This window comes from Kogia breviceps, chromosome 3, assembly GCF_026419965.1.
Source record: "Kogia breviceps isolate mKogBre1 chromosome 3, mKogBre1 haplotype 1, whole genome shotgun sequence".
Lineage (NCBI taxonomy): Eukaryota > Metazoa > Chordata > Mammalia > Artiodactyla > Physeteridae > Kogia > Kogia breviceps.
In genome coordinates, this window is record NC_081312.1 from 103,033,437 (window position 1) to 103,053,566 (window position 20,130).

Genomic DNA, 20,130 nt, shown 5'->3' on the forward strand with positions numbered 1-20,130 from the left:
GCAGTGCCCGCGGCCAGAGCTGGCCAGAGAGGCCTGCTGCCCTCTGCTGGACAGGAAGCCAGGCTGGGCGGGGACCCAGGCTGCAAAAGAGGGCGCAAGACCACGCTTGGGGTAGAGCCGCGGGGCTGGCGCGCCTTCTTCGGCGTACCCCGGAGCTTCCCTCTCTACCTGCCTCGCTCCAAGGCCGCCAGGATGTGGGCCCTCCAGGGATTCGCAGACAATTCCGAAAAGCGGGGACAAGGCGCTTGACCGCGGCTCCAGGCCTCACCCTTCCCACGCCGTCCTCCAAACAACCCTGGTCGGTGGGGAGCCTTGCCGGTTCACGTGCGTGTGTCGGTCCACATGGCAGTGTGCAATGACCCCAGTTAACACGTGTGAACACACGCGCTCACATGTACACGCAAGTAGCCACACGCGAGGGTGGGCACACACCCCCCAGGGAGGACCATAGACTGGACTCCCCGCGGCCGCGCTGGCCTGGGACTCGGAGGAGCGCGGTCGTGTGCGGGGCTGGAGCTCGGAGGCGCCGGCCCCCGCGCAAGGCTGGCACAACCCTAGCCCGCGCCCCTTTGTCAGTTTCGCTGCCCCATCAGTGCAGGGCGGTGGTTGGGGCGCTCCTCCCTCTCCGCCCCCTTAGCTGAAAGGAGCCGAGTCCTCCACCTTACCTCCCCCCCCCCCCCCACTCGGTTTTGCGGCCGCGCCTTCTCCTCCCCCGCCCGGCTCCCGCCGCTAGCTCGCTCTCTCTCTAGCTCCCTCCCTCCTCCCTCCCTGGCTCGCTCCTCGCGCTCCCTCCCCGCGCCGCGGCAGAGCGCGGAGCCCGGGCGGGAGCCGGCGCGGGAGCCGGCGCGGGCGGCCGGCCGGCGACAGCACAGGCGGTGGCGGCGGGTCCCGGTCCCGGCCCCGGAGCGCGCGGAGTCCCCACCCGCGCCGCTCCGGCTCCTCTCCCGACGCGGGGCTCCGAGCAGCATGCGCGGCCGCTGCCCGCCGGCCTCAGCCCTGGCCCCGGCCCCGCTGCGGAGCGCGCCCGGCCTCGACCCCGGCCCCAGTGGCAGAGGCGGCGGCGGCGGCGGCGGCTCCAGGCTGGTCCGGGGCGCAGAACGAGGCTCGTAGAGCCCGCGTCGCTAGTCCTGAGCGCACCCGCCCCTCCGCCCGCCGGGGCCCCGGCCTCCCGCCTCTCCACTCCCCGGCCCTTGCCCCGGCCCCGGCTCCGGCTTGGCTCCTGCCCGCGTGGGGCAGACAGACGGACGGCTAGCCCCGCGAGGGCGCGCGGACTACCGGGCGGAGGTGTCGGACGAGGAGGAGGAGACGAAGGAGGGGGCTGGGCAGGGGCTGGGCAGGGGCTGGGGCCCTGGCGGGGGAGACATGCGATTGGTGACCGAGCGGAGCGGACGGACAGCGCGCCCGAAATGCAGGTGAGCCCGGCGGCCGCGGCCCAGCCCCGAGTGGGCAGCCCTACGGCGAGCGCCCCTGGGGGCCGCCGTCGGCCCGGGCTGTGCCCATCTTGGGGCTGTGGGGCACCCCAGCGTCACCCAGACCCGCTTTGGGGGTCACAGATCTGATCGCCCCCCCCGAAGCCTCAGAAATGAAGATTTCTTCTTTCCCGTCCCTCCCACCTAACAAATTCCAGGTTGTCTAGCTGGGACCCCCGGAGCTGGGGAGGGGTCACAGTCCTGCTCGTCCTCTGTCCCACCTCCCATTCTGAGCATTGGTCACCCTGAAGGGTAAGCCCGCTGCTCAGCACTGGGTGGTTGCCTCTCTCCATAGACCCCAGACACCCCCAGGCAGCCCTAGCCTGCACCAGGCACTCCCAAGCGGGTGGATGCAGGTCAGGGACCAGGTTTCTCCACAGGCACGGGGCTGGGCGCCACCTGACTCCCCTAACAAGGGGCAGCCCCTTTCCAGCTCCTGCCCAGTGAGGGGGAGGAAAGGGGAAATAGGGGCTAGGAGAGGGAGTTGGGGTGGAGGAGGACCCAGGAACCATTGGGGGGCCTCCCCTTTGTCTTCAGCCCTGGCTTCTCACTTCCCCCTGCCCCACTTTTCATTCCAAAGCAGAGCTGCTGGGAGGTAGGAACCGGCTGAGAAGAAGGGGTCTCCTTCTCGGCCCCCCACCTCTGCAAAGTGGGCTTCCTGCTCCCCCAGGCACCTCCAGGTGGATCCCACTTTGGGGAGGGGTGGGGCCAGGCCCAGTGGGCAGCCCCCTCCTGTCTCTTGCCCTGGGTCCCAGCCCAACTCCATCCAGCCCTGGTTGTGCCGGCATCGCATCTCCTCTTTGTTCTCAGAGGTCCTGGGGTCGGGGTGGGGGAGTTGGGGCGTCTGGGAGAATGGCAACAGCTCTGCCCTGGTTGGGTGGGAGTGCAGGAAGCCCTGAGGTGGGGGCAGTACCATCTGGGCAAGCCCCTTTCCTGCCAGCCCAGCCCTCCCTCCGTCCTCCTCTGCTCGGCTTGGGCAGCTGGAGGGTGCGCAGCCCAACCTGGCCCGCGGCTCCGGCTCTGGCTCAGCCCTGCTGGTCGTTATGCCAATGGCTCCAGCACCGGTGCCTCCCATGCCCAGGGAGCAATGAGCCGGGGCATTGAGGCGGCAGAGAGCCTGGGGCTTCCGCACATCCAGCAAGGAGTGCTGTGCGGGAAGGGAGGGTCAGCTGCTCCCAGACCCTTTGTCCTTGTGTGGGCCAGGAGGGGCTCAGAGTCCTCACACCTCTGGGAAGATGCCAGCACCTGGTCTGCTGGGACAGCTTGCCTGCCCTTCCTGCTTTCTCCCCATGGCCAGAGGCAGGAGACAGGGGATGAGGTGGCAGAAGGGAGAGGCCAAGAACTCCTCGGAACCCAGATAGGGGCTCCCCGGCAGCACCCAGCTGCCCCTCCTGGAGGGAGGCTTAGCGGAGGCGAGGGCAGGCCCCCTGTGGTATTCTTGTTGTCTCTGCCCCTTCTCCCACTCCCTGCCAGTTTATGTGTGAGATGGGCGTTGGGTAGGGCTTGGTCAAGGCTGCAGTGCTCCCCAGTGCCTGGAGTTAGAGTTGGTCCTGAATCCAAGGGGCCAGGTTTGGGGGGATGGGTGGGTGCTCAAGGCTAAGGTATCATGGCTTGTGGGCTGAGGGCATATTGTAGAGACCACTCTACTCCTTGCAGTCGTCTTCTTCCTAGGGATCAGTTCCCCTATCCCCTGCCCCGGAGCACCCATTTTTCCTATACTAGATATTATTTTCTAAAACCCAGAATTCCAGGGGGATATCAAAAAGAAAAGAAAAAAAAGTCTTGTAAGGGTTGGTCAGCATAAAGCCAGACAGGATCCCTGGTACCAGCGATGGCTCATCTGGTACTGCTCTCCACGTGCCACCAAAGCAAATGGTGAGAGGATCATGATTGGGTCCGGAGGGTGGGAGAAATGCATTCCTGCTGAGAGATGAAGCAGTGCAGTGGTTTGCACAGGGTCCCATGGAGGCATGAGGCAGTGTGTCAGGTGGAGGGTTGAGGAAGTGGGTCCTGTGGGACTAGGGAAGAACCAGGGAGGGGAGGCTGTAGGTGGTGGTGGTTTCAGAGTGAGAGCCTTGGTTTTGCTGCCTGGGGTCTCTTGGTCTAGCTGTGAGAAGACCAACCCAGAAGGTCTTCTATTCTCCTGGCCCCTCCTCTAGGAAGCCTCCCTGACTGTTCCACGTCACTGACCCTCCTCCTCCGCACACCTACAGTGCCTGGTTTGCACCTAATATTGTACCAGCCAATTCATTCATGCATTTATTCTACACATCCTGGCTGAGCTGCCTGCTCTGCTCTGGGCTAGGCCCTCCCATGGCCCCCATGGATTGCCTTGAACACCCGGGGCAATCCCGGACCCATCCCCTGGGCTCCCCTGCCTGGCCTTGGGGATAGGAAAGATGCTGGGAGGCACCAGGGAGCAGCTGATTCTGGTAGCAAAAACTACCTGGAAGGAACACAGTGTCTTCAGCCTGTAATGGATGGACAGAGGTAGGTGGTGTCAAGGATGCCCCAGGCAGGGGTTGGGGAGAGCCAAGGCAGGGTATTCAGTAGCACACACTGGTACTCAGAGCAGGACGGGATTTGCTCCTGGGGGCTGTGGCAGTCAGGGATCCTCCAGGAAGAGAGAGAGACTGGGTATCTCTTGAGGCAGTAAAAGACTTGGCAGAGACACAGAAAGCAGGATTCCAGAATCAGGGACGGTTTTTTTGTAGAAAGACAGTGGGAAGGCAAGTTCATTTCCAAATGCATTTGAGGGATGCTGACCTTCATTTATGTGTTGAATGAATGAATGAATATCCTTGGGCTCTGTGGACCCAGTAGAGCTGTTCTGACAACAGTCCTCTCCTCCTGTGTTCAGTTCCTTTAGTGTCATTTTATAGTGAGGTTGTTGAGTGTAGTACCTGGAGCCAGATGCCTGGGTTCAAATCTCAGCTCCACGCTGCCTAGCTCAGTGACTGTGGGCAAGTAACTTAATCTTTTGGACCTCAGTCTTCTTATCCGTAAAGTGAGGATAACAGAGGGCCATTATGAAGACTAAGTGTGTTCATGTATGCAAGGCAGTTAGAACAGTGCCTGGTATACAGAAAACTCTCCAGAACTGCTAGCTACTCCATAGTTTGTATCAATGATGTGCTCTCAATCTTAGACTCGTAGGTGGTACAGAGATTTGATTTTATAGCTGAGAAAACTGAGAGCCAGAGAGGTAGAACAACTTGCCCAAAGACCACAGCTTACAAGCATGAGGCTCAGTCTAGAATGCCTTCTTCCTGAGCTCTGGTCTGCGACTCTTGCTCACTGGTCCAGGTATGGCCTGTTAATTAATTAATGTAGTTAGGATTACTACTACTATGACTACGAATATAATGAACACCATGACCCTACTCCCCAACCTGAGCACTAGCACTTTAATAAGGATATGCATCTTCCCATATGTTTCTTCTCACCCCATCCCTTGGCAGCCACTACCCTAAATTATCTATTTAGTATTCTCTTGCCTTTTAAAAATCACACTTTAATATAGAGAAATTGTTCAGTTTTAGTTAGTTTTGAACTTTGTAAAAGGAACATGAAACTGTGCAGTCCTTGGAATTTGCCTTTTTTCTTCAACACTGTATGCCTAAGTTTCATCTATATTGTTACAAATAATGATAAATGTAGTTCATTCATTTTCACTGATGCATAATGTTCTGTTGTTTGAACATAAACAGTGTATTTATTCTTCTACTAATGGGCACGTGAGTTGTTTCCCTTTTTACTCTTACAAACAGTGTTGTGGTGTCCTTTCTTGTCCCTTCCCCTGAGACAACAGGCAGAGCGTCTCTGGGGCACACAGCTAGGAGCGGAATTGCTGTAGGTCATATTCATATTCAGCTTTACTAGGAAATGTGCCACAGTGTTTTCCAAATTGGTTGGACCGTTTATGCTTCTGCCAGCAGGAGATGAGTATCCTCATTATTCCCCACCCACACCCACACTTGGTATGCTCAGACATCTTGACTTTTACTGATAGAATGAGTGTAAGATGATCTTATATTATGGCCTTGATTTGCATATCCAAAATTCACAGTTTCTGTTGTATGAAATGGGGGTTGAGATAGGCAGCAGCAGCCAGTGTGTAATGGGTGCTCACTAAGCAATCATTCCCTTTGCACCTCAGTTTCCCCAGGTGTTGAGGTGCTGTCTGTATAAACCCTGGGCAAGTGGGTCAGGGATGGGCAAGAGCAGTCATGGAGTTCTCCCCAGTGAAGTGGGAATGAAGGAGGAGCAAGGAGAGCTTAAGTCCCTGCACACTTAGAGCCAAAGGAATCCTAGTGGCTCTGTGTTCACCCACAGGATGGGCAAGGGTGGTCCTAGCTTGGGAGGTAGAAGGAGACTTTGCTTCATTATTTTAATAATGCACAGCCCCCAATAAACCCCTGGCACCTGGTGTGGGGCTTGGCCTTTGTGAGTGCTAGGAGTTTGGTGACCTGGGGAATGAACAATGATGAACATATATATGTTCGCTCCTCCTTCTTTCCCACCTCCTTGGGGAGTCCTCCCTGATTTCCCTTGCCCACTGAGCAAGCGAGGGCTGGCTGAGCAAGGTGGCTCTTGGGCATTTGCAAGGCCCTCAAGCCCCTGCCTACCCTCAGGGGCTGAGAAACCTGGTGCTGGCAAGCTAATCTGGAGCGGTTCCCTCTGCCAGCCTGGTGCACCAACAATTGATTCTACTCAGCGTTCCCCGCCCGGGCCTGGGCCCCTGGAGCTGGTTAGAGATGAGCGACGGGGCTGGCGGAATAATTATGCCTATTTCATGTGACACCCAAATTGATTGCCGCCAGGGTGACATTACCAGGGCATTGTTCCTTGTCTCCAACCTCTTATTACGTGTTATTAGGGTGTGTGGTGTGTGTGTGTTTTTCTGTTTTTTCCCATTTCAGGGAATTAATCTCTCTCTGCCACCTCCTCTGCTTCCCTCTGCAGAGAACCGGCTCGTGGCTGCAGGAGGGGGTGGGGGCCTGGCCAGCATGCTTCCTCTGTCTGGCCCAGCACAGGGTTGCAGATGCAGTTGGGGGTCTGGCCATGTCAACTCCCTTTATTGGGGTGCAAGATGGGGGTATCTCAGAGCTAAGAGGGGCCGCTGAGATGTGGACCCAGCAGAGGAGTCTTCCTGCAGTGTCCCTGATCCACGGTCTCTGCTTGCGTACCTCTCATGACAGCCTGCTCACTCATTGTCTACCAAGGTACATCTTCTATCCTGAGCCTTCTGATCTTCCATTTGATTCCTTGTACTGAACTGAATAGACTTCTTCTATGACTCCGCACGTGGGTCTTTGGTTCTACCTTGTGGGTGTGCACTGGACCCTTTATACCCTCTGCCTTGGGACATACCTTAGAGATTTGCAGAGATGCCAGGGCCGTCCCAAGTTTGGGCTTCTCGTGAATGCACAGTCAGGTGGTGGCATCAGTTGTGCCTGAGCAGAACACACCACCTGTATGTGTCTGACCAGATGTGTTCATCGCCTCTTGATACTGAGCTTAGTATACATACCAGGTTGGAAAAAATGGGCTTTGGCAAGAGGTTGGCCAAGATTCAGTTGAGCAGAGAGGGCTTTGAACAGTCAGTGCCAAGAGAAGGGCAAGTGTTTTTATTTATAGTTTGCCTGTCCATGGTGTAAATAACTCACTGGACCTTGGTTTGTGATGCACTGGTGGTTGTTTTTAAGTCTTCTCCCTTTTCTGAGGCAGAAATAATGCAAACCTTCACCTGTCCCTGACCTGGCTGCAGCATGAATGGAGAGGCTATGTTATCCTTGCATGATGTTGGAGAGAGAAGGATGCCGTCAGGAGGCCGGGCCTCTTCCTAGGCCCTAACTCTGAGATGCTGTGGGACCTTGGACAAGTTGCTGATGCTCTTGGGCCTCCGTTTCCTCACCTGAGTGATGGTCTCTAGGGTTATCATGCCTCTGGAGTTAGACAAGCTCAGTGACCTTTGGCAGGTGAATTAATGGCTTGGAGCCTCAGTTTCCTCATCAGTAAAATGGGGCTAATGGTACTTCCCTCACAGGGTATGTGGTGAGGGTTGGTGGGGTCATTCTGCAAAGCATTTAGTTTATGTGTTCCATATAAATGTCTCTTCCCTTCCTTCTCCTTGAATTCTCTGCCCCCAGCTCTATGAGAGCAGTATAAAATCTGCCATTCCCTTTTCTAAATGAGGAGTTTAGGGCCCCGAGGCATAAAGCCACTTGCCCACGATCATGCAGCTCAGCAGCCCTTGAACTTGAATCAGAGAGAGGCAGTATATAAGAGTGGTCAGGACAACCTGTGGTCTAACTGCCTCAGGACTAATTCCAGCTCTGCTACTTACCACTGTGTGATTTGGGCCAAGTAGCATCACCTCTCTTTGCCCCAGTTATCTAATCTTTAAAATGAGGATAATAGTACCAATCTAATAGGATTGTTGTGAAGATTAAACAAGTTCATTTCTGAGTTCATATCATGCTAGCTTTGTGACCTGGAGCAAGTTACAGAACCTCTTTGTGACCTTGAGCAAATTACAGAACCTCCTTGTGCTTCGTCTTTTCCATCTGCACAATGGGAACAATAACAGGACCTACCTCAACAGGTTGTGGTGAGGTTAAATTAATTTTTATATGTAAAGTACTTAGCATAATGCACACCAAAAGTCCTCTGTTAGGGTTTTTCCAATCATCATCATCATCATCATCATTATATTTATTAGGTCTCTGGCCTTCAAATCCCACATTAGATCCACCACTCCCCTTAGCTCCCCCATCTCCACCCTGGATTTCTGAGGCTGTGACCTCCCCCATCTCCCAAGCCCAAGGCTTGTGACCCTCCCAGGTGGGGATTGGCTGGTTTTCAGGCCTCCAAAGTCTGAAATGGGCCAGCCTGAGCTGTTCCCAAGGTAGAGGAGCCTGAGGGTTGGAGCAACTGGGAGAGGGCCCTGGGTGCCCCAGAAAGAGGGGGGCTGAGGGGAGATGAAGCAGGCATGTCTGCTAGGCACCTCCCAAGGGGCCCCTGGCCTGGGCGGTGGATGGGGCCAGAGTCCTTCGGGGGCATCTTCCTGTCCCCGAGGGCCTGGGTTGGCATCTCAGACCTGGAGAGAGATGGGAAGGGAGGTATGGGGGTGCAGGACCATCACTTTCCTTGAGACCCGTCAGGTCACCACAAGGGTGCTTGTGTACCCCTCCTCAATTCTGGGACAGCACCAATCTAATTAGGAGTGCTGTCTGGTCAGGCAGGCCCACAGCAGACAACAAGGAAGCTTCCCAGAACCAGTGGCTCCCTCGTGCCTCCCCCAGACCGGCTCCTAGCTTCCCCACTGGCCTCTCACCTCAGAACAACCGTGTGGAAGGTCAGGCAGGGTCCAGAGTGGTCCAGGACTCACCCAAGGTCACACAGCAGGGCAGGGTGCCCTGGCCAGAGCCCAGTGCCCTTTGCCCACTCAGAAGTAGCCTTCTCTAGGCCTTACCCCACCCTTGCTCCTCTGCAACGAGCCAGCAGCTCCTAGAGGGCAAAGCCTATACACAGAAGCCTTTAAACACTAAGATGCTTTGCCAATTAAAATTCATAATTTATCCCACAAATGGCCTGGGGCTGGGAACTGGCTGGAAGACTGTCAGCTCCTGAGATCAGCTGTGCTCAGTGGGGTAGGCGGTGGGGTGGGCAGGGGCGTCCCTCCTGTAGGTGCAGGGGGCACGGGTGCTTGCCCAGGGCCACACAGGGGCAGCTGCCCTAGCAAACAGGCAGGCAGCCACACTGCGCCCTGTCAGCACCCTCCAGCCCGGCCATGGCTGAGAGGCCAGGTGAGCACCTTTGGGAGAGGAGTGAGTTTCCAAGTGCACCTAAGAGATGGGGCTGATGGCAGTGGTGGGGGGTGGGGCTGGGTGCAGGGAGCAGCAGTGGCAGGGGGAGGGACAGCAGGCACACACACCCACATAGGCCACACATGGCTGCCTGCTCACAAACGTCACACACAGACAGACACCCCAGGGGCCCAGCAACTGTTTGCTAGAACCAAGAGCAAGAGGAAAATAAAGAATTATACACGACAAAGGACATGACCTCAATTTTCTTTAAGGTTGATTTTTCTCTCCCCGTTGGGGGCGGATAAAGGAGGAGGAGAATGGAGAGGGAGAGGGCAGGCAAAGGCAGGCAGACCAGCCCAGGAGGAGACGGACAGACGGACGCGGCCCAGCTGCCTGCCTGCAGGCCACAGTCGGTCTGGATTTCTCCTGCCAGAGCTCAACCTAGTGCTAACCCCTCCTCCCAGGGTTTCCTTTGCCCCCATGCCCCCTCCCCGTGTGCCAGGGGGCAGCCCCTGCCCTTCCCCAGGCTCTCAGCATAGCCCTGCTGGATTAGACTGGCCAGGGAATACCAAGTTTCCCCTTAGCAGCTCACACCTTAAGCCATTATCAGCCATTCACACCTCAGCAGGGATTAGCTGGGGAAAGCCAGAATGGAGGATCTTTAAAAGGAGTCCAGGGACCCAGGTCAGGATTTGGGGTAGGAGAGAAGCAATTAGGAGCCCCTGGATGCTCTCAAACGTTCCCGGACATGAGTCACCTCCACCCTGCACACCTTTGCCCGCACCGTTCTCCTGGCTGAAATGCCGCCTCTCCCGCCCCTGACTTGGGTGGTGGAAATGTATCTAGTTCAGCCTGAGCCCACGTGACACCTCTTCCTCCTCCTTGAAGCCTCTGTAAAGAGCTTAGACCAGGAGTCAAGAGCTGTTCTGGGGAGCTGTCCCAGCAGCTGTGTGCCGGGGCTCTCTGCTCCTTGAAGCTGGCCCTGGTGGTGCTGAGCTATAGCAGCCCCAGCCCTGTACTGGGGGCTCTCAATCTGGGGGCCACAGAAGGGGAGGCAGCAGAGGCTCTAAAAGAGGGAGGAAGGGAGAGAGGTAAACACACCAGCAGTGCTTGGCAGAGGACCACCCAAGATCCAGAGGGACCCCCAGGAGGTGATCCCTTCTTCCTGGGGACTTGCAAAGAGCGGCTTGGGGTAGAAGACCCTTGAGCTGGATTCTGAAGACTGGGTGGGAGATCTCCAGGCATGGGGCAGATGGTCGACCATCGCTGTGGGAGAAAGGCTCCGGGATGGAGCAACCATTGGGGCTTTCTAGACAGGCCTCACTCCACCCCCCCATTACCCTACTTTCAGCCATGTGGCCACAGCTGCCTCTGAACAGGTACTCTTATCACGAACGTGCTTTATCATTTCATGGAATGGATCCAGCTGCTCTGTGCGACTTCAGACAGGCAGGAACTTGGGGACAGGGCAAGTCATGAAGAACCTAGACCTTGCCTTGCCTCCAGTCTTTGGTGACACAGCGTTAAGTCCCTTCACCTTTCCGAGTAATCGACCCACCTCAAGGGGTGGTGGTGGGAACAGGATGTGCTGACAGGCCCAGGGCTTTCGACAATCAGCAGGAAAGGGTAGTAGAGTTGGGCAGGGCCTGAGGCTGACTCTCTGAAGCCCTCAGCCCCCCATCCCACGTCTGCCCTCCCTCCCCCCTCCTTCCTGCTGCAGGCCCAGTCTTAGGAATGTAGGGTGTCAGGACAAGATGAGATCCTGCATAACAGCTTCATTTCCCAGTGAAGAAGCAGCCTGTGACAGTTGCCCCAGGTCACACAGCCAGGCTGAGAACTCAGGGGCCCACGGGTCCCGGGGATGGCAGTGGGCACCTCTGTGCCAGGGATCTCATGCCTCTGTGTACTGGGGATCCCTGCGGTCCCTGAGGAACACTGAGTGGGAACACCATGAAATATTGATACTGTAAACCAAAAATAACTGAACCTTCTATCCTGTGCTGCAGCCCACCCCAAATTAGGTGAGATTCTAGCATAGACAGTGGCAGCAGGCGAAGGAGAATGGTATGGTGGGAAAACCCTGAAAAAATTCAGTGTGTTCAACATACCATTTTCTGACAGTTGGGGAAAAGCTTTTGTCATTTAGGGGGCAAGTTACCTACATGCAGCTACCTAAGAACTAGTGCCTTCCCTTAGCCCTGGCGGCCTTACCCTAGCGCTGCCGCAACACACCTGCCCCTCCTTTGGCTCTGAACTGGCCTGTGTGTCTGAAAGAAGTCCTGCTCCACTTGTGGTAGCTCTTGGGACAGGCAGCCTGACCAGGAGGAACGGAGCTCTGCTGTTTCCTAGCTTTGTAGCCTAGGCCTAAAGGCAAAGGAATTTCCTTTTGGAAGCCTCAGCTTTTCTCATCTGTAAAATGGGTAGGAAATATCCCTGAATGCTGGGTGAGGGTTTCTAGACAGTGTGTATAAAGCCTAAAACCTGGCCTGTAGCAGGTGGTCTGAAGATGCTAGTCCCAACCCTTCCCTAAGTGCAGGCGTCTGACCAGCTTGTATGGGCCAGGCTGGCTGCGTGGTAGAGGCACGCCCCTGCCCCCAGGGGCCTCCAGATGCTGCCTTAGGAGATAGAATGACACCTGACCTCCCTTAGGGTCCTCCAAGTCCACCCATGGATGATCCCATGCCCCTTCTGTCTCCACCTGTTCTTCAACCCTGAGCCCCGAGGGACAGCCCCTATGTGAGGCCCCAACTGGGCATGCCAACCTCAGATCCTTCCAGTCCCAGTAAAACTGCAGTTTGGGGCCTGAGCCCTTACTCATCTTCATTCCTTAAGCAGGTTTGAGGATGTTGACTTTCTAGCTGGGGAAGATCCAGTTTCTGTGTGTGTTCCCTCAGGGACCCTGGAATCAGCCCCTCCCTGCACAGCGGGGGAAAGGGCAGAGAGGGCAGGCGTCCTTGAGGGGCAGACAGTGGAGTGGCTGGTGTGGGGAGCAAGTGAGCCAGGCTGTGTCTGCCCCACTACGTGAGTGAGGGTGTGATGATGGCAGGTGGCCCTCTGCAGTGCAGGTCTGATGGCTCGGCTGCTCCCGCCGCTCTGGGGTTGGGAGGACGCAAGCTGCTGTCGGCTCTGTATGCTGTGGCCCAGGCACGGCTCTCCTCTGCCTGCCCACCTGCCAGCCTTTGATGTTCATTTCCTTTGTATTTATTGGTCCAATTTTTAAAGTCTTGCCCTTGTGGGAAGCCCTTCAGGGGGCAAGGATCCAAAATAAAACACTGATTAAAATGCATAAAACACTTCTCCTTGGCCATTGCAGGAGTAACCAGCAGGATTAATGGTGCCAGGAGGGCGGGGGCAGCACGTTGCTCACTCAGCAGTTTTGGTGACCCCGTCAGACACGACCCTACCAGTATCCCTAGATGACGGACTCCATGAGGGTGTTAGACCTGGAGACCAGGCCCAGTATGCTGAACCAGCTTGGGAAGCCTTGTTAGCCCCTCTAGGCCTCAGTTTCCCCATCTTTCAGGACAGTCACATGTAAAAGGCAATTCGGAGGATGTGCCCTTCTGGAGCTATCCTGGTCCCGTGGAGTATGGCCCATTGCTCTGGGGGTCTAACTGCCAAGCCTGCCACACAGGGCAATGCCGATCAGCTTTTCTTTTTCTATCAACATATTTGAATCCACCAGGTCTCTCTTTGCTCAATGGGCCTGCTCCATGGTCAGCTTCATCAGAGTGACTTCAGCCCCTGCAAAAACTCTCTCATGCACACACACTTCCTTTCAAAGAACATTCAGTTGAGTCTTTTCCGTGCCACACCTTCGTCTGAGGCTGCAGACACATCACCTGCCCTCAGGCACCTCATTCTCTAGCAGGTGAGAGAAAAGTACCCATGGGAGTTTGACCCAGGGTTAAACATACGACACAGGAGAGGCGCCAAATGCTGAGGCTTTGGAGCACATTCCCCTCTTTGCTCAGGTCACTAGGAAGCTCTCACCTTTAATCATTATATAGGATTTTGTGACCTTCTTTCTTGACTGGCTTGCCTTCTTTAGCTTTATCTTATCATCTTGTAACATAATTTTTTGGTCATTGGCTCAAATCATTTTTGGAATGAGATGTGCTATACATCAGTTACATAATGTCATTACTAATAAATCTAAGGTACTTCAGAGTTGTGGGCAAGAGATGATTTCTGACTGAGTAGATCAGGGGTGGCCTCATGGAGGAGATGGCCTTTGGGATGGATGGTCACAAAGGCTGCTGGGGCAGTGAGGCTGGGAGAGATCTCCAAAAGGAGATGGTTTAGAGCCAGGAATGTGCAGGACAAGGCTGGGATACCTGGGTGTTTTCCCTGGGGGGAATGGTGGGAGAGGAGGTAGATGGGTAGGTTGAGACAAGGGGGTGGAGTCTTCGTATGCCAGATTCTTGTCTGTATGAGGGTCTTACGGACATCTCAAGGTAGCCTGTGCACTCGCTATCCCCTCTCTCATTCCTTAGCACCCTCTCCATCAGCCTACCCCATGCCCCAGCGCAGTGGTGAGCTGGGTGCTAAAAGTCCTATTTACCTCTCCCGGTCCCCAAGCTCACACCCACGCCAGCCCCAGCTGCCGTCCCAATTACTTATTGATTGCCTGTCAGGATGTTTGCTTTTCTGGTGGGTCACTGGAGCGTGTGTGACTTGTGGAAAATGGCCTGATGAGGGTGGGGTGGGGGAGGCCAAACCACAGAAAACTCTGGAGAGAGGATGAGAGGGGCTGAGGGGAAGGGGGGGTGGTGGACAGAGCCCTTGGGAATAACAAAACCTTGCAGATTCTATAACATGTCAGTGACACCAGGAGCCCTCTCTAGTTAATCAGTCACTTAGTCGATCAACAACCAGGGAGTGCCTGTCAGTCCTGGGAGACCGCTGGAGCATTGTCATTGAAGTCCGACAGACCAGAGCCTTGGTCCCAAATCCACCTCCTCAACTGGCTGGGTGTTCTTGGGCAGCCACAAGCTCTCCGAGCCCCAGTTGCCATAAGGGTTGAAGTGCAGATGATAAGACCTATAGCTTTGGAAGTGGAGGCTGTGTGCAGGTGTGGGGAGGAGCTTGAAGGGGTGGGAGAAGGGCCTGAGCTGGGGCAGAGAGATGGGACCTTCCCAGCTTGGGCATCCCCTTCCTACAGTGAGGCCCCCTCAGGGCCATGAGTGTGGGCTATGTGGATGGCAGCAGAGCCCCAAGGGTGCCAGGCTGGGTGAGATGTATCTTCGCCCCCACTAGCAGTAGAAGGGCTTCAGCTTGGCCCCCAGAGACCGTCTGGTCCAGCCTCTGGAGTTTGAAGGAGTCCAGACTAGTCCTCCCAGCCCCCTAAGTACCCTGCTGGGCCAGTTTCCCACAGGGTGTAACAGAGATAGAGGAGGGAAGGGCAGTGTAACAGAAGTGGGAGCAAGTGGCCTCTGAATGCGGGTCAGGAGAGAGTAATCGGGGGGCGAGCTCCCGCACACCCCTTGCTCACACCGCCTGCAGCCTGTACTCAGGCTGGACCCCTATCCCGGCACTGTCTCCCTTGTCATCACCACCCAAATCCTGCACGTTCCTCAGGGCCCAGCTGTAACAAACCTCATGTACCCAGTGCCCCAGTGTGAACCGGCACCACCAGGGCTGCCTGCGCCGTCCTGGGCTGTGGGGGTCTGACTGCTTCCCCATCGGACCAGCAGCTGCACAGGACCCTGGTACTAGGAAGAGGGTGATTGGAAGCCGGAGAGACAGACGAATGAAGCCTGGGGGGAGTCTTTGAAGGGGAGTACACTTCCAACTGGGGATCAGAAAAAGCTTCTCAGAGCAATGGCCTTGAAGATGGGATTTCAACACACCGGGGGAAGGGACATTCCAGGAGGAAAGCATAGCAGGAGCCTGGGCTCAGGAGCCTGGGCTCAGGAGCCTGGGTGGGTCACCATGGGGACCCAGAGGAGGGTAGAGTTGGAAAGATTCCCCAGGGAGGCACTGTGGCTGGGTCCTGGCTTTCTGGAAGGGGGTACCCTCCACTGATCCAGAAACCCCACTGGGGAGCAGTTTCACAAACACTGGCGGGAACCACTGGCTATGCTGGTTGCCCAAGATTCTTGGGCTTCGAGCTCAGCACAGTGTTGATGGGGAGGGAGCTGTGGTGTCTGTGCCTGGGGATGCTCAGGCTGAAGTTCTGAGAGGGTGGGCCCCAGCAGCCTCAGAAGCCCTTGCCTGGCAAGCTGGGGCCCAGACATGCTCCTCTGTTGCTATTCCTAGAGGTCTCAGCCTTTGAGCCCCTTTGATTCCCTCTGTGAGCCCTGAGGACAGCTCAACAGGTCTCGCTTTATCCCTGATGAACACCAGGGGAAGCTGAGGCTCAGGGTGCCAGGTGGGGTGTGAGGTGCATGCCTGGAGTTGCATTGTCTGTAAAATGTAAAATGGAAAGGAGGTGGATGCAGCCTAGGGTGCCAACACCAGGCTCATCTGAAGTGACCCTGCCCCTTCCATGACCCCCCTGGATCCCAGGGATGCCAGAGGGTCCTTCAGGAGGGCTCTGGGTAGGGTAAGGGGCAAGGAGGAAGCAGCATGGGGTGGCAGGAGGCCCCCTGGCCTGGGCATCTGGACCTCACTGTGGGGTCCCAGGCAGGTGTCATATGCCACTCTGGACCCCTGCTTCTCTCACTGTGTCAGGGACATCCTGACAGGGCAGGAGGGCAGAGGGCACAGAGGGCTCTGGGTGGGGGTCCAGCAGACACTGCCCTCTAACCGCCCCCTCTGTCCTGTGCTTGCTCCTGGCCACAGGTGAGCGAGAGGATGCTGGCGGGGGGCGTGAGGAGCATGCCCAGCCCCCTCCTGGCCTGCTGGCAGCCCATCCTCCTGCTGGTGCTGGGCTCGGTGCTGTCAGGCTCAGCCACAGGCTGCCCGCCCCGCTGCGAGTGCTCCGCCCAGGACCGCGCAGTGCTCTGCCACCGCAAGCGCTTTGTGGCGGTGCCCGAGGGCATCCCCACTGAGACCCGCCTGCTGGACCTGGGCAAGAACCGCATCAAAACGCTCAACCAGGACGAGTTTGCCAGCTTCCCGCACCTGGAGGAGCTGGAGCTCAATGAGAACATCGTGAGCGCCGTGGAGCCTGGTGCCTTCAACAACCTCTTCAACCTCCGGACGCTGGGGCTCCGCAGCAACCGCCTGAAGCTCATCCCCCTGGGCGTCTTCACCGGCCTCAGTAACCTGACCAAGCTGGACATCAGCGAGAACAAGATTGTCATCCTGCTGGACTACATGTTCCAGGACCTGTACAACCTCAAGTCACTGGAAGTCGGTGACAACGACCTCGTCTACATCTCCCACCGAGCCTTCAGCGGCCTCAACAGCCTGGAGCAGCTGACGCTGGAGAAATGCAACCTGACCTCCATCCCCACCGAGGCGCTGTCCCACCTGCACGGTCTCATCGTCCTGCGGCTCCGGCACCTCAACATCAATGCCATCCGGGACTATTCCTTCAAGAGGTTGTACCGGCTCAAGGTCTTGGAGATCTCTCACTGGCCCTACTTGGACACCATGACTCCCAACTGTCTCTACGGCCTCAACCTGACGTCCCTGTCTATCACGCACTGCAACCTGACCGCTGTGCCCTACCTGGCGGTGCGCCACCTGGTCTATCTCCGCTTCCTCAACCTCTCCTACAACCCCATCAGCACCATTGAGGGCTCAATGTTGCATGAGCTGCTAAGGCTGCAGGAGATCCAGCTGGTGGGTGGGCAGCTGGCCGTGGTGGAGCCCTACGCCTTCCGCGGCCTCAACTACCTGCGCGTGCTCAATGTCTCCGGCAACCAGCTGACCACACTGGAGGAGTCGGCCTTCCACTCGGTGGGCAACCTGGAGACGCTCATCCTGGACTCCAACCCGCTGGCCTGCGACTGCCGGCTCCTGTGGGTGTTCCGGCGCCGCTGGCGGCTCAACTTCAACCGGCAGCAGCCCACGTGTGCCACGCCCGAGTTCGTCCAGGGCAAGGAGTTCAAGGACTTCCCTGATGTGCTCCTGCCCAACTACTTCACCTGCCGCCGTGCCCGCATCCGGGACCGCAAGGCCCAGCAGGTGTTTGTGGATGAGGGCCACACAGTGCAGTTCGTGTGCCGGGCGGATGGCGACCCGCCGCCCGCCATCCTCTGGCTCTCGCCCCGCAAGCACCTGGTCTCGGCCAAGAGCAACGGGCGGCTCACAGTCTTCCCCGATGGCACGCTGGAGGTGCGCTACGCCCAGGTACAGGACAACGGCACTTACCTGTGCATCGCGGCCAACGCAGGCGGCAACGATTCCATGCCTGCCCACCTGCACGTGCGCAGCTACTCGCCCGACTGGCCCCATCAGCCCAACAAGACCTTCGCCTTCATCTCCAACCAGCCGGGCGAGGGAGAGGCCAACAGCACCCGCGCCACCGTGCCTTTCCCCTTCGACATCAAGACCCTCATCATCGCCACCACCATGGGCTTCATCTCTTTCTTGGGCGTCGTCCTCTTCTGTCTGGTGCTGCTGTTTCTCTGGAGCCGTGGCAAGGGCAACACCAAGCACAACATCGAGATTGAGTATGTGCCCCGCAAGTCGGACGCAGGCATCAGCTCCGCCGACGCACCTCGCAAGTTCAATATGAAGATGATATGAGGCCGGGGCGGGGGGCGGGGACCCTGGGGCGTGCTGGGCGGGGGAAGGGACCTGGCCGCCATCTGCTCACTCTCCAGTCCTTCCCACCTCCCCCCAACCCCTCCACACACACTCTTTTTCTCCCACCCACGCCGTCCCCTGCTGCCCCCGCTGGCCCTCACCGCCTGCCCAATTTCTACCAGGACCTCAGAAGTCCAGGCCTGGGGACCCCACCTGCACAGGGGCACACGTTGACAGACTGGAGTCGGAAGCTGACACGGCACAGTCAATAATTCAATAAAAAAGTTACGAACTTCCTCTGTAACTTGGGTTTCAGTAATTATGGATTTTTATGAAAACTTGAAATAATAAAAAGAGAAAAAAAAACTATTTCCTATAGCTAGTCGGAATGCAAACTTTTGATGTCCTGATTGCTCCAGGGCCCTCTTCCAGCTCAGTTTCTTGTTTTTCTCTTCCTTCTCTTCCTCCTTTCTCTTCTCTTCCCCTGTGGGGAGGGATCACTCAGGAAAACAGGGAAGGAGGTTCCAGCCCCACTTGCCTGCCCACCCGGCCAGGGCAGTCGCCAGGAGCAGGTTGGGTGGTGGGTCTGGGCCCAGCTCTGGGCTGGCTGTTTGCAGAGAGCGGGTGGAGGGGACAGGGCTGCCCAGTGGGGGTGAGGGCCTGTCTGCTGAGTTCCCAGGCAGCACTACTGCCAGGGGGCAAGGCCTGGCTCGGGTGTGGCTGAGACTCTGGGCAGGGGCTGGGGTCCTCCTGGAGGACAGCACAGTCAGTGGAGAGAGCCAGGGGCCGAGGCCTAACTCTGGTCCCAGCTTTGCTGCTGACTTGCTGTGTGGCCTCGAACAGGTCATTGACCCTCTCTGGGCCTCAGTCTCCACATCTGTATAAACGGAAACGCTACTCCCCGCCCTGCCTACCTCACAGGGCTGTTGTGAGGAACTGATGAGATGATGTATGTGAAACACTTTGTAACCTGTAAAGCGCTGTGCACATGTGTGGGTGACTGTTCTCATTATGGTCATTCTTATCTCAGTGTGGGTGGTGGGGCTCCTAAGGGATCTCCATGGCGTCAGGGTTGGGGGCATGCAAGGGAGGGCCGCCTCCAGGGACTTCCAGAGGCTTCTCCCACGACAGCTGCCTGGCGGTGACCATAAGCATTGCCTGGATGGCCAGGGCTCTAGACCCCCCGAGGAGCCCCGAGGCCCATGAGCATGATCGCTTCCACCACCTCTGGTGTGGGGTCCCCCCAGGCAGAAGCCCCTTACAGCTTTGACCTGGACCTACCCAGGGATTGGGAACACCAGATCTCTCCAAGCCTTCTTTCCATAAGCATTTATCAAGTGCCTACTGTATGCCACTTCCCATGTAGAGTCCCCAGTCTTTGGGGCTAGGAAGGCAGTTCTGGGGCTGCCCTTAGGACCGCCCAGACCCAGGTCACCAACCCAGTCATGCCCCGTCTTCCACCAGGCTTTACTCTGAGCCTCCCCTGGGCTTTGAAGGGCTCTGGGTTTGGGACTGGGAGCCACCTGCATGTGAGCTGACCAGGAGAGTCAGAAGTGGCCCTGTTCATGCTCACCAAACCTAGACACTCCAAGCTCAACCCTGGAAAGGGATGCTCTGAGGGATGATAGAAGTGTGAAGAGCCAGACAGTTCACCTTGTAACTCTTCCTGAATCCATGGGCTCTAGAATTTGGGGCAGTAGCTCAGCCAGCAGACCATGTGCTCACCCCCCATCTCTGTCGGACAGGGAGGGGCACCAGGTTCAGGAAAGCTTGGCTTCACCCATCCAAGTTTCCTCTTTCTACTCGGGGACTCCTTGGATTCAGCCCCACAGTGGGCCCAGGGTGACCCTGCTGCCCATTAACCCTCAGGCTAGGGGAGAATCCATCAATGCAGGAACCCATGGGTACAGACTTAGCTGAACTTGGGGGTGGGGGGATGCAATAGGGAAGTCAGCCCTCAGCAGCAAGAAACTTCCAGAATGAAGCTCCTCCAATCAGGGCTCCTCCTGGGGCTCACCCCCCCCCACCCAAGCTGTCATGAACTGGGTAGCTGCATGCCTAGCAGCTTCTAAACCAAGCCTCTGGTGGGATGGAAGAGTGAGCAGAGTCTGGCATGGAGTTGGCACTCATTCATTCATTCACTCATTCATTCAGTTTACAGATGTACCCAAGAGCCTGCTCTTCTCCAGGCCGTCTGTGTACAC

General features: G+C 57.0%; 1 protein-coding gene across 9 annotated transcripts in view; it reads left to right on the forward strand.

Annotated features, from left to right (window-relative positions):
• The window catches only part of LINGO1 (leucine rich repeat and Ig domain containing 1), a 200,567-nt gene extending 181,648 nt beyond the window's left edge, over positions 1-18,919 (forward strand). For 5 of the 9 annotated variants that reach the window (XM_067029383.1, XM_067029384.1, XM_067029386.1 and 2 more), the window contains one exon: positions 16,070-18,919. In XM_067029383.1, coding sequence (XP_066885484.1) covers positions 16,082-17,926 — 1,845 coding nt within the window. In that variant the 5' untranslated portion in view covers positions 16,070-16,081 and the 3' untranslated portion in view covers positions 17,927-18,919. Of the gene's footprint in view, positions 1-870; positions 1,413-3,718; positions 3,960-16,069 lie in introns of those variants that run through there. The other 4 variants (XM_067029385.1, XM_067029387.1, XM_067029382.1 and 1 more) reach the window with 3 other exon arrangements.
• The last annotated feature ends 1,211 nt before the right edge of the window (positions 18,920-20,130 follow it).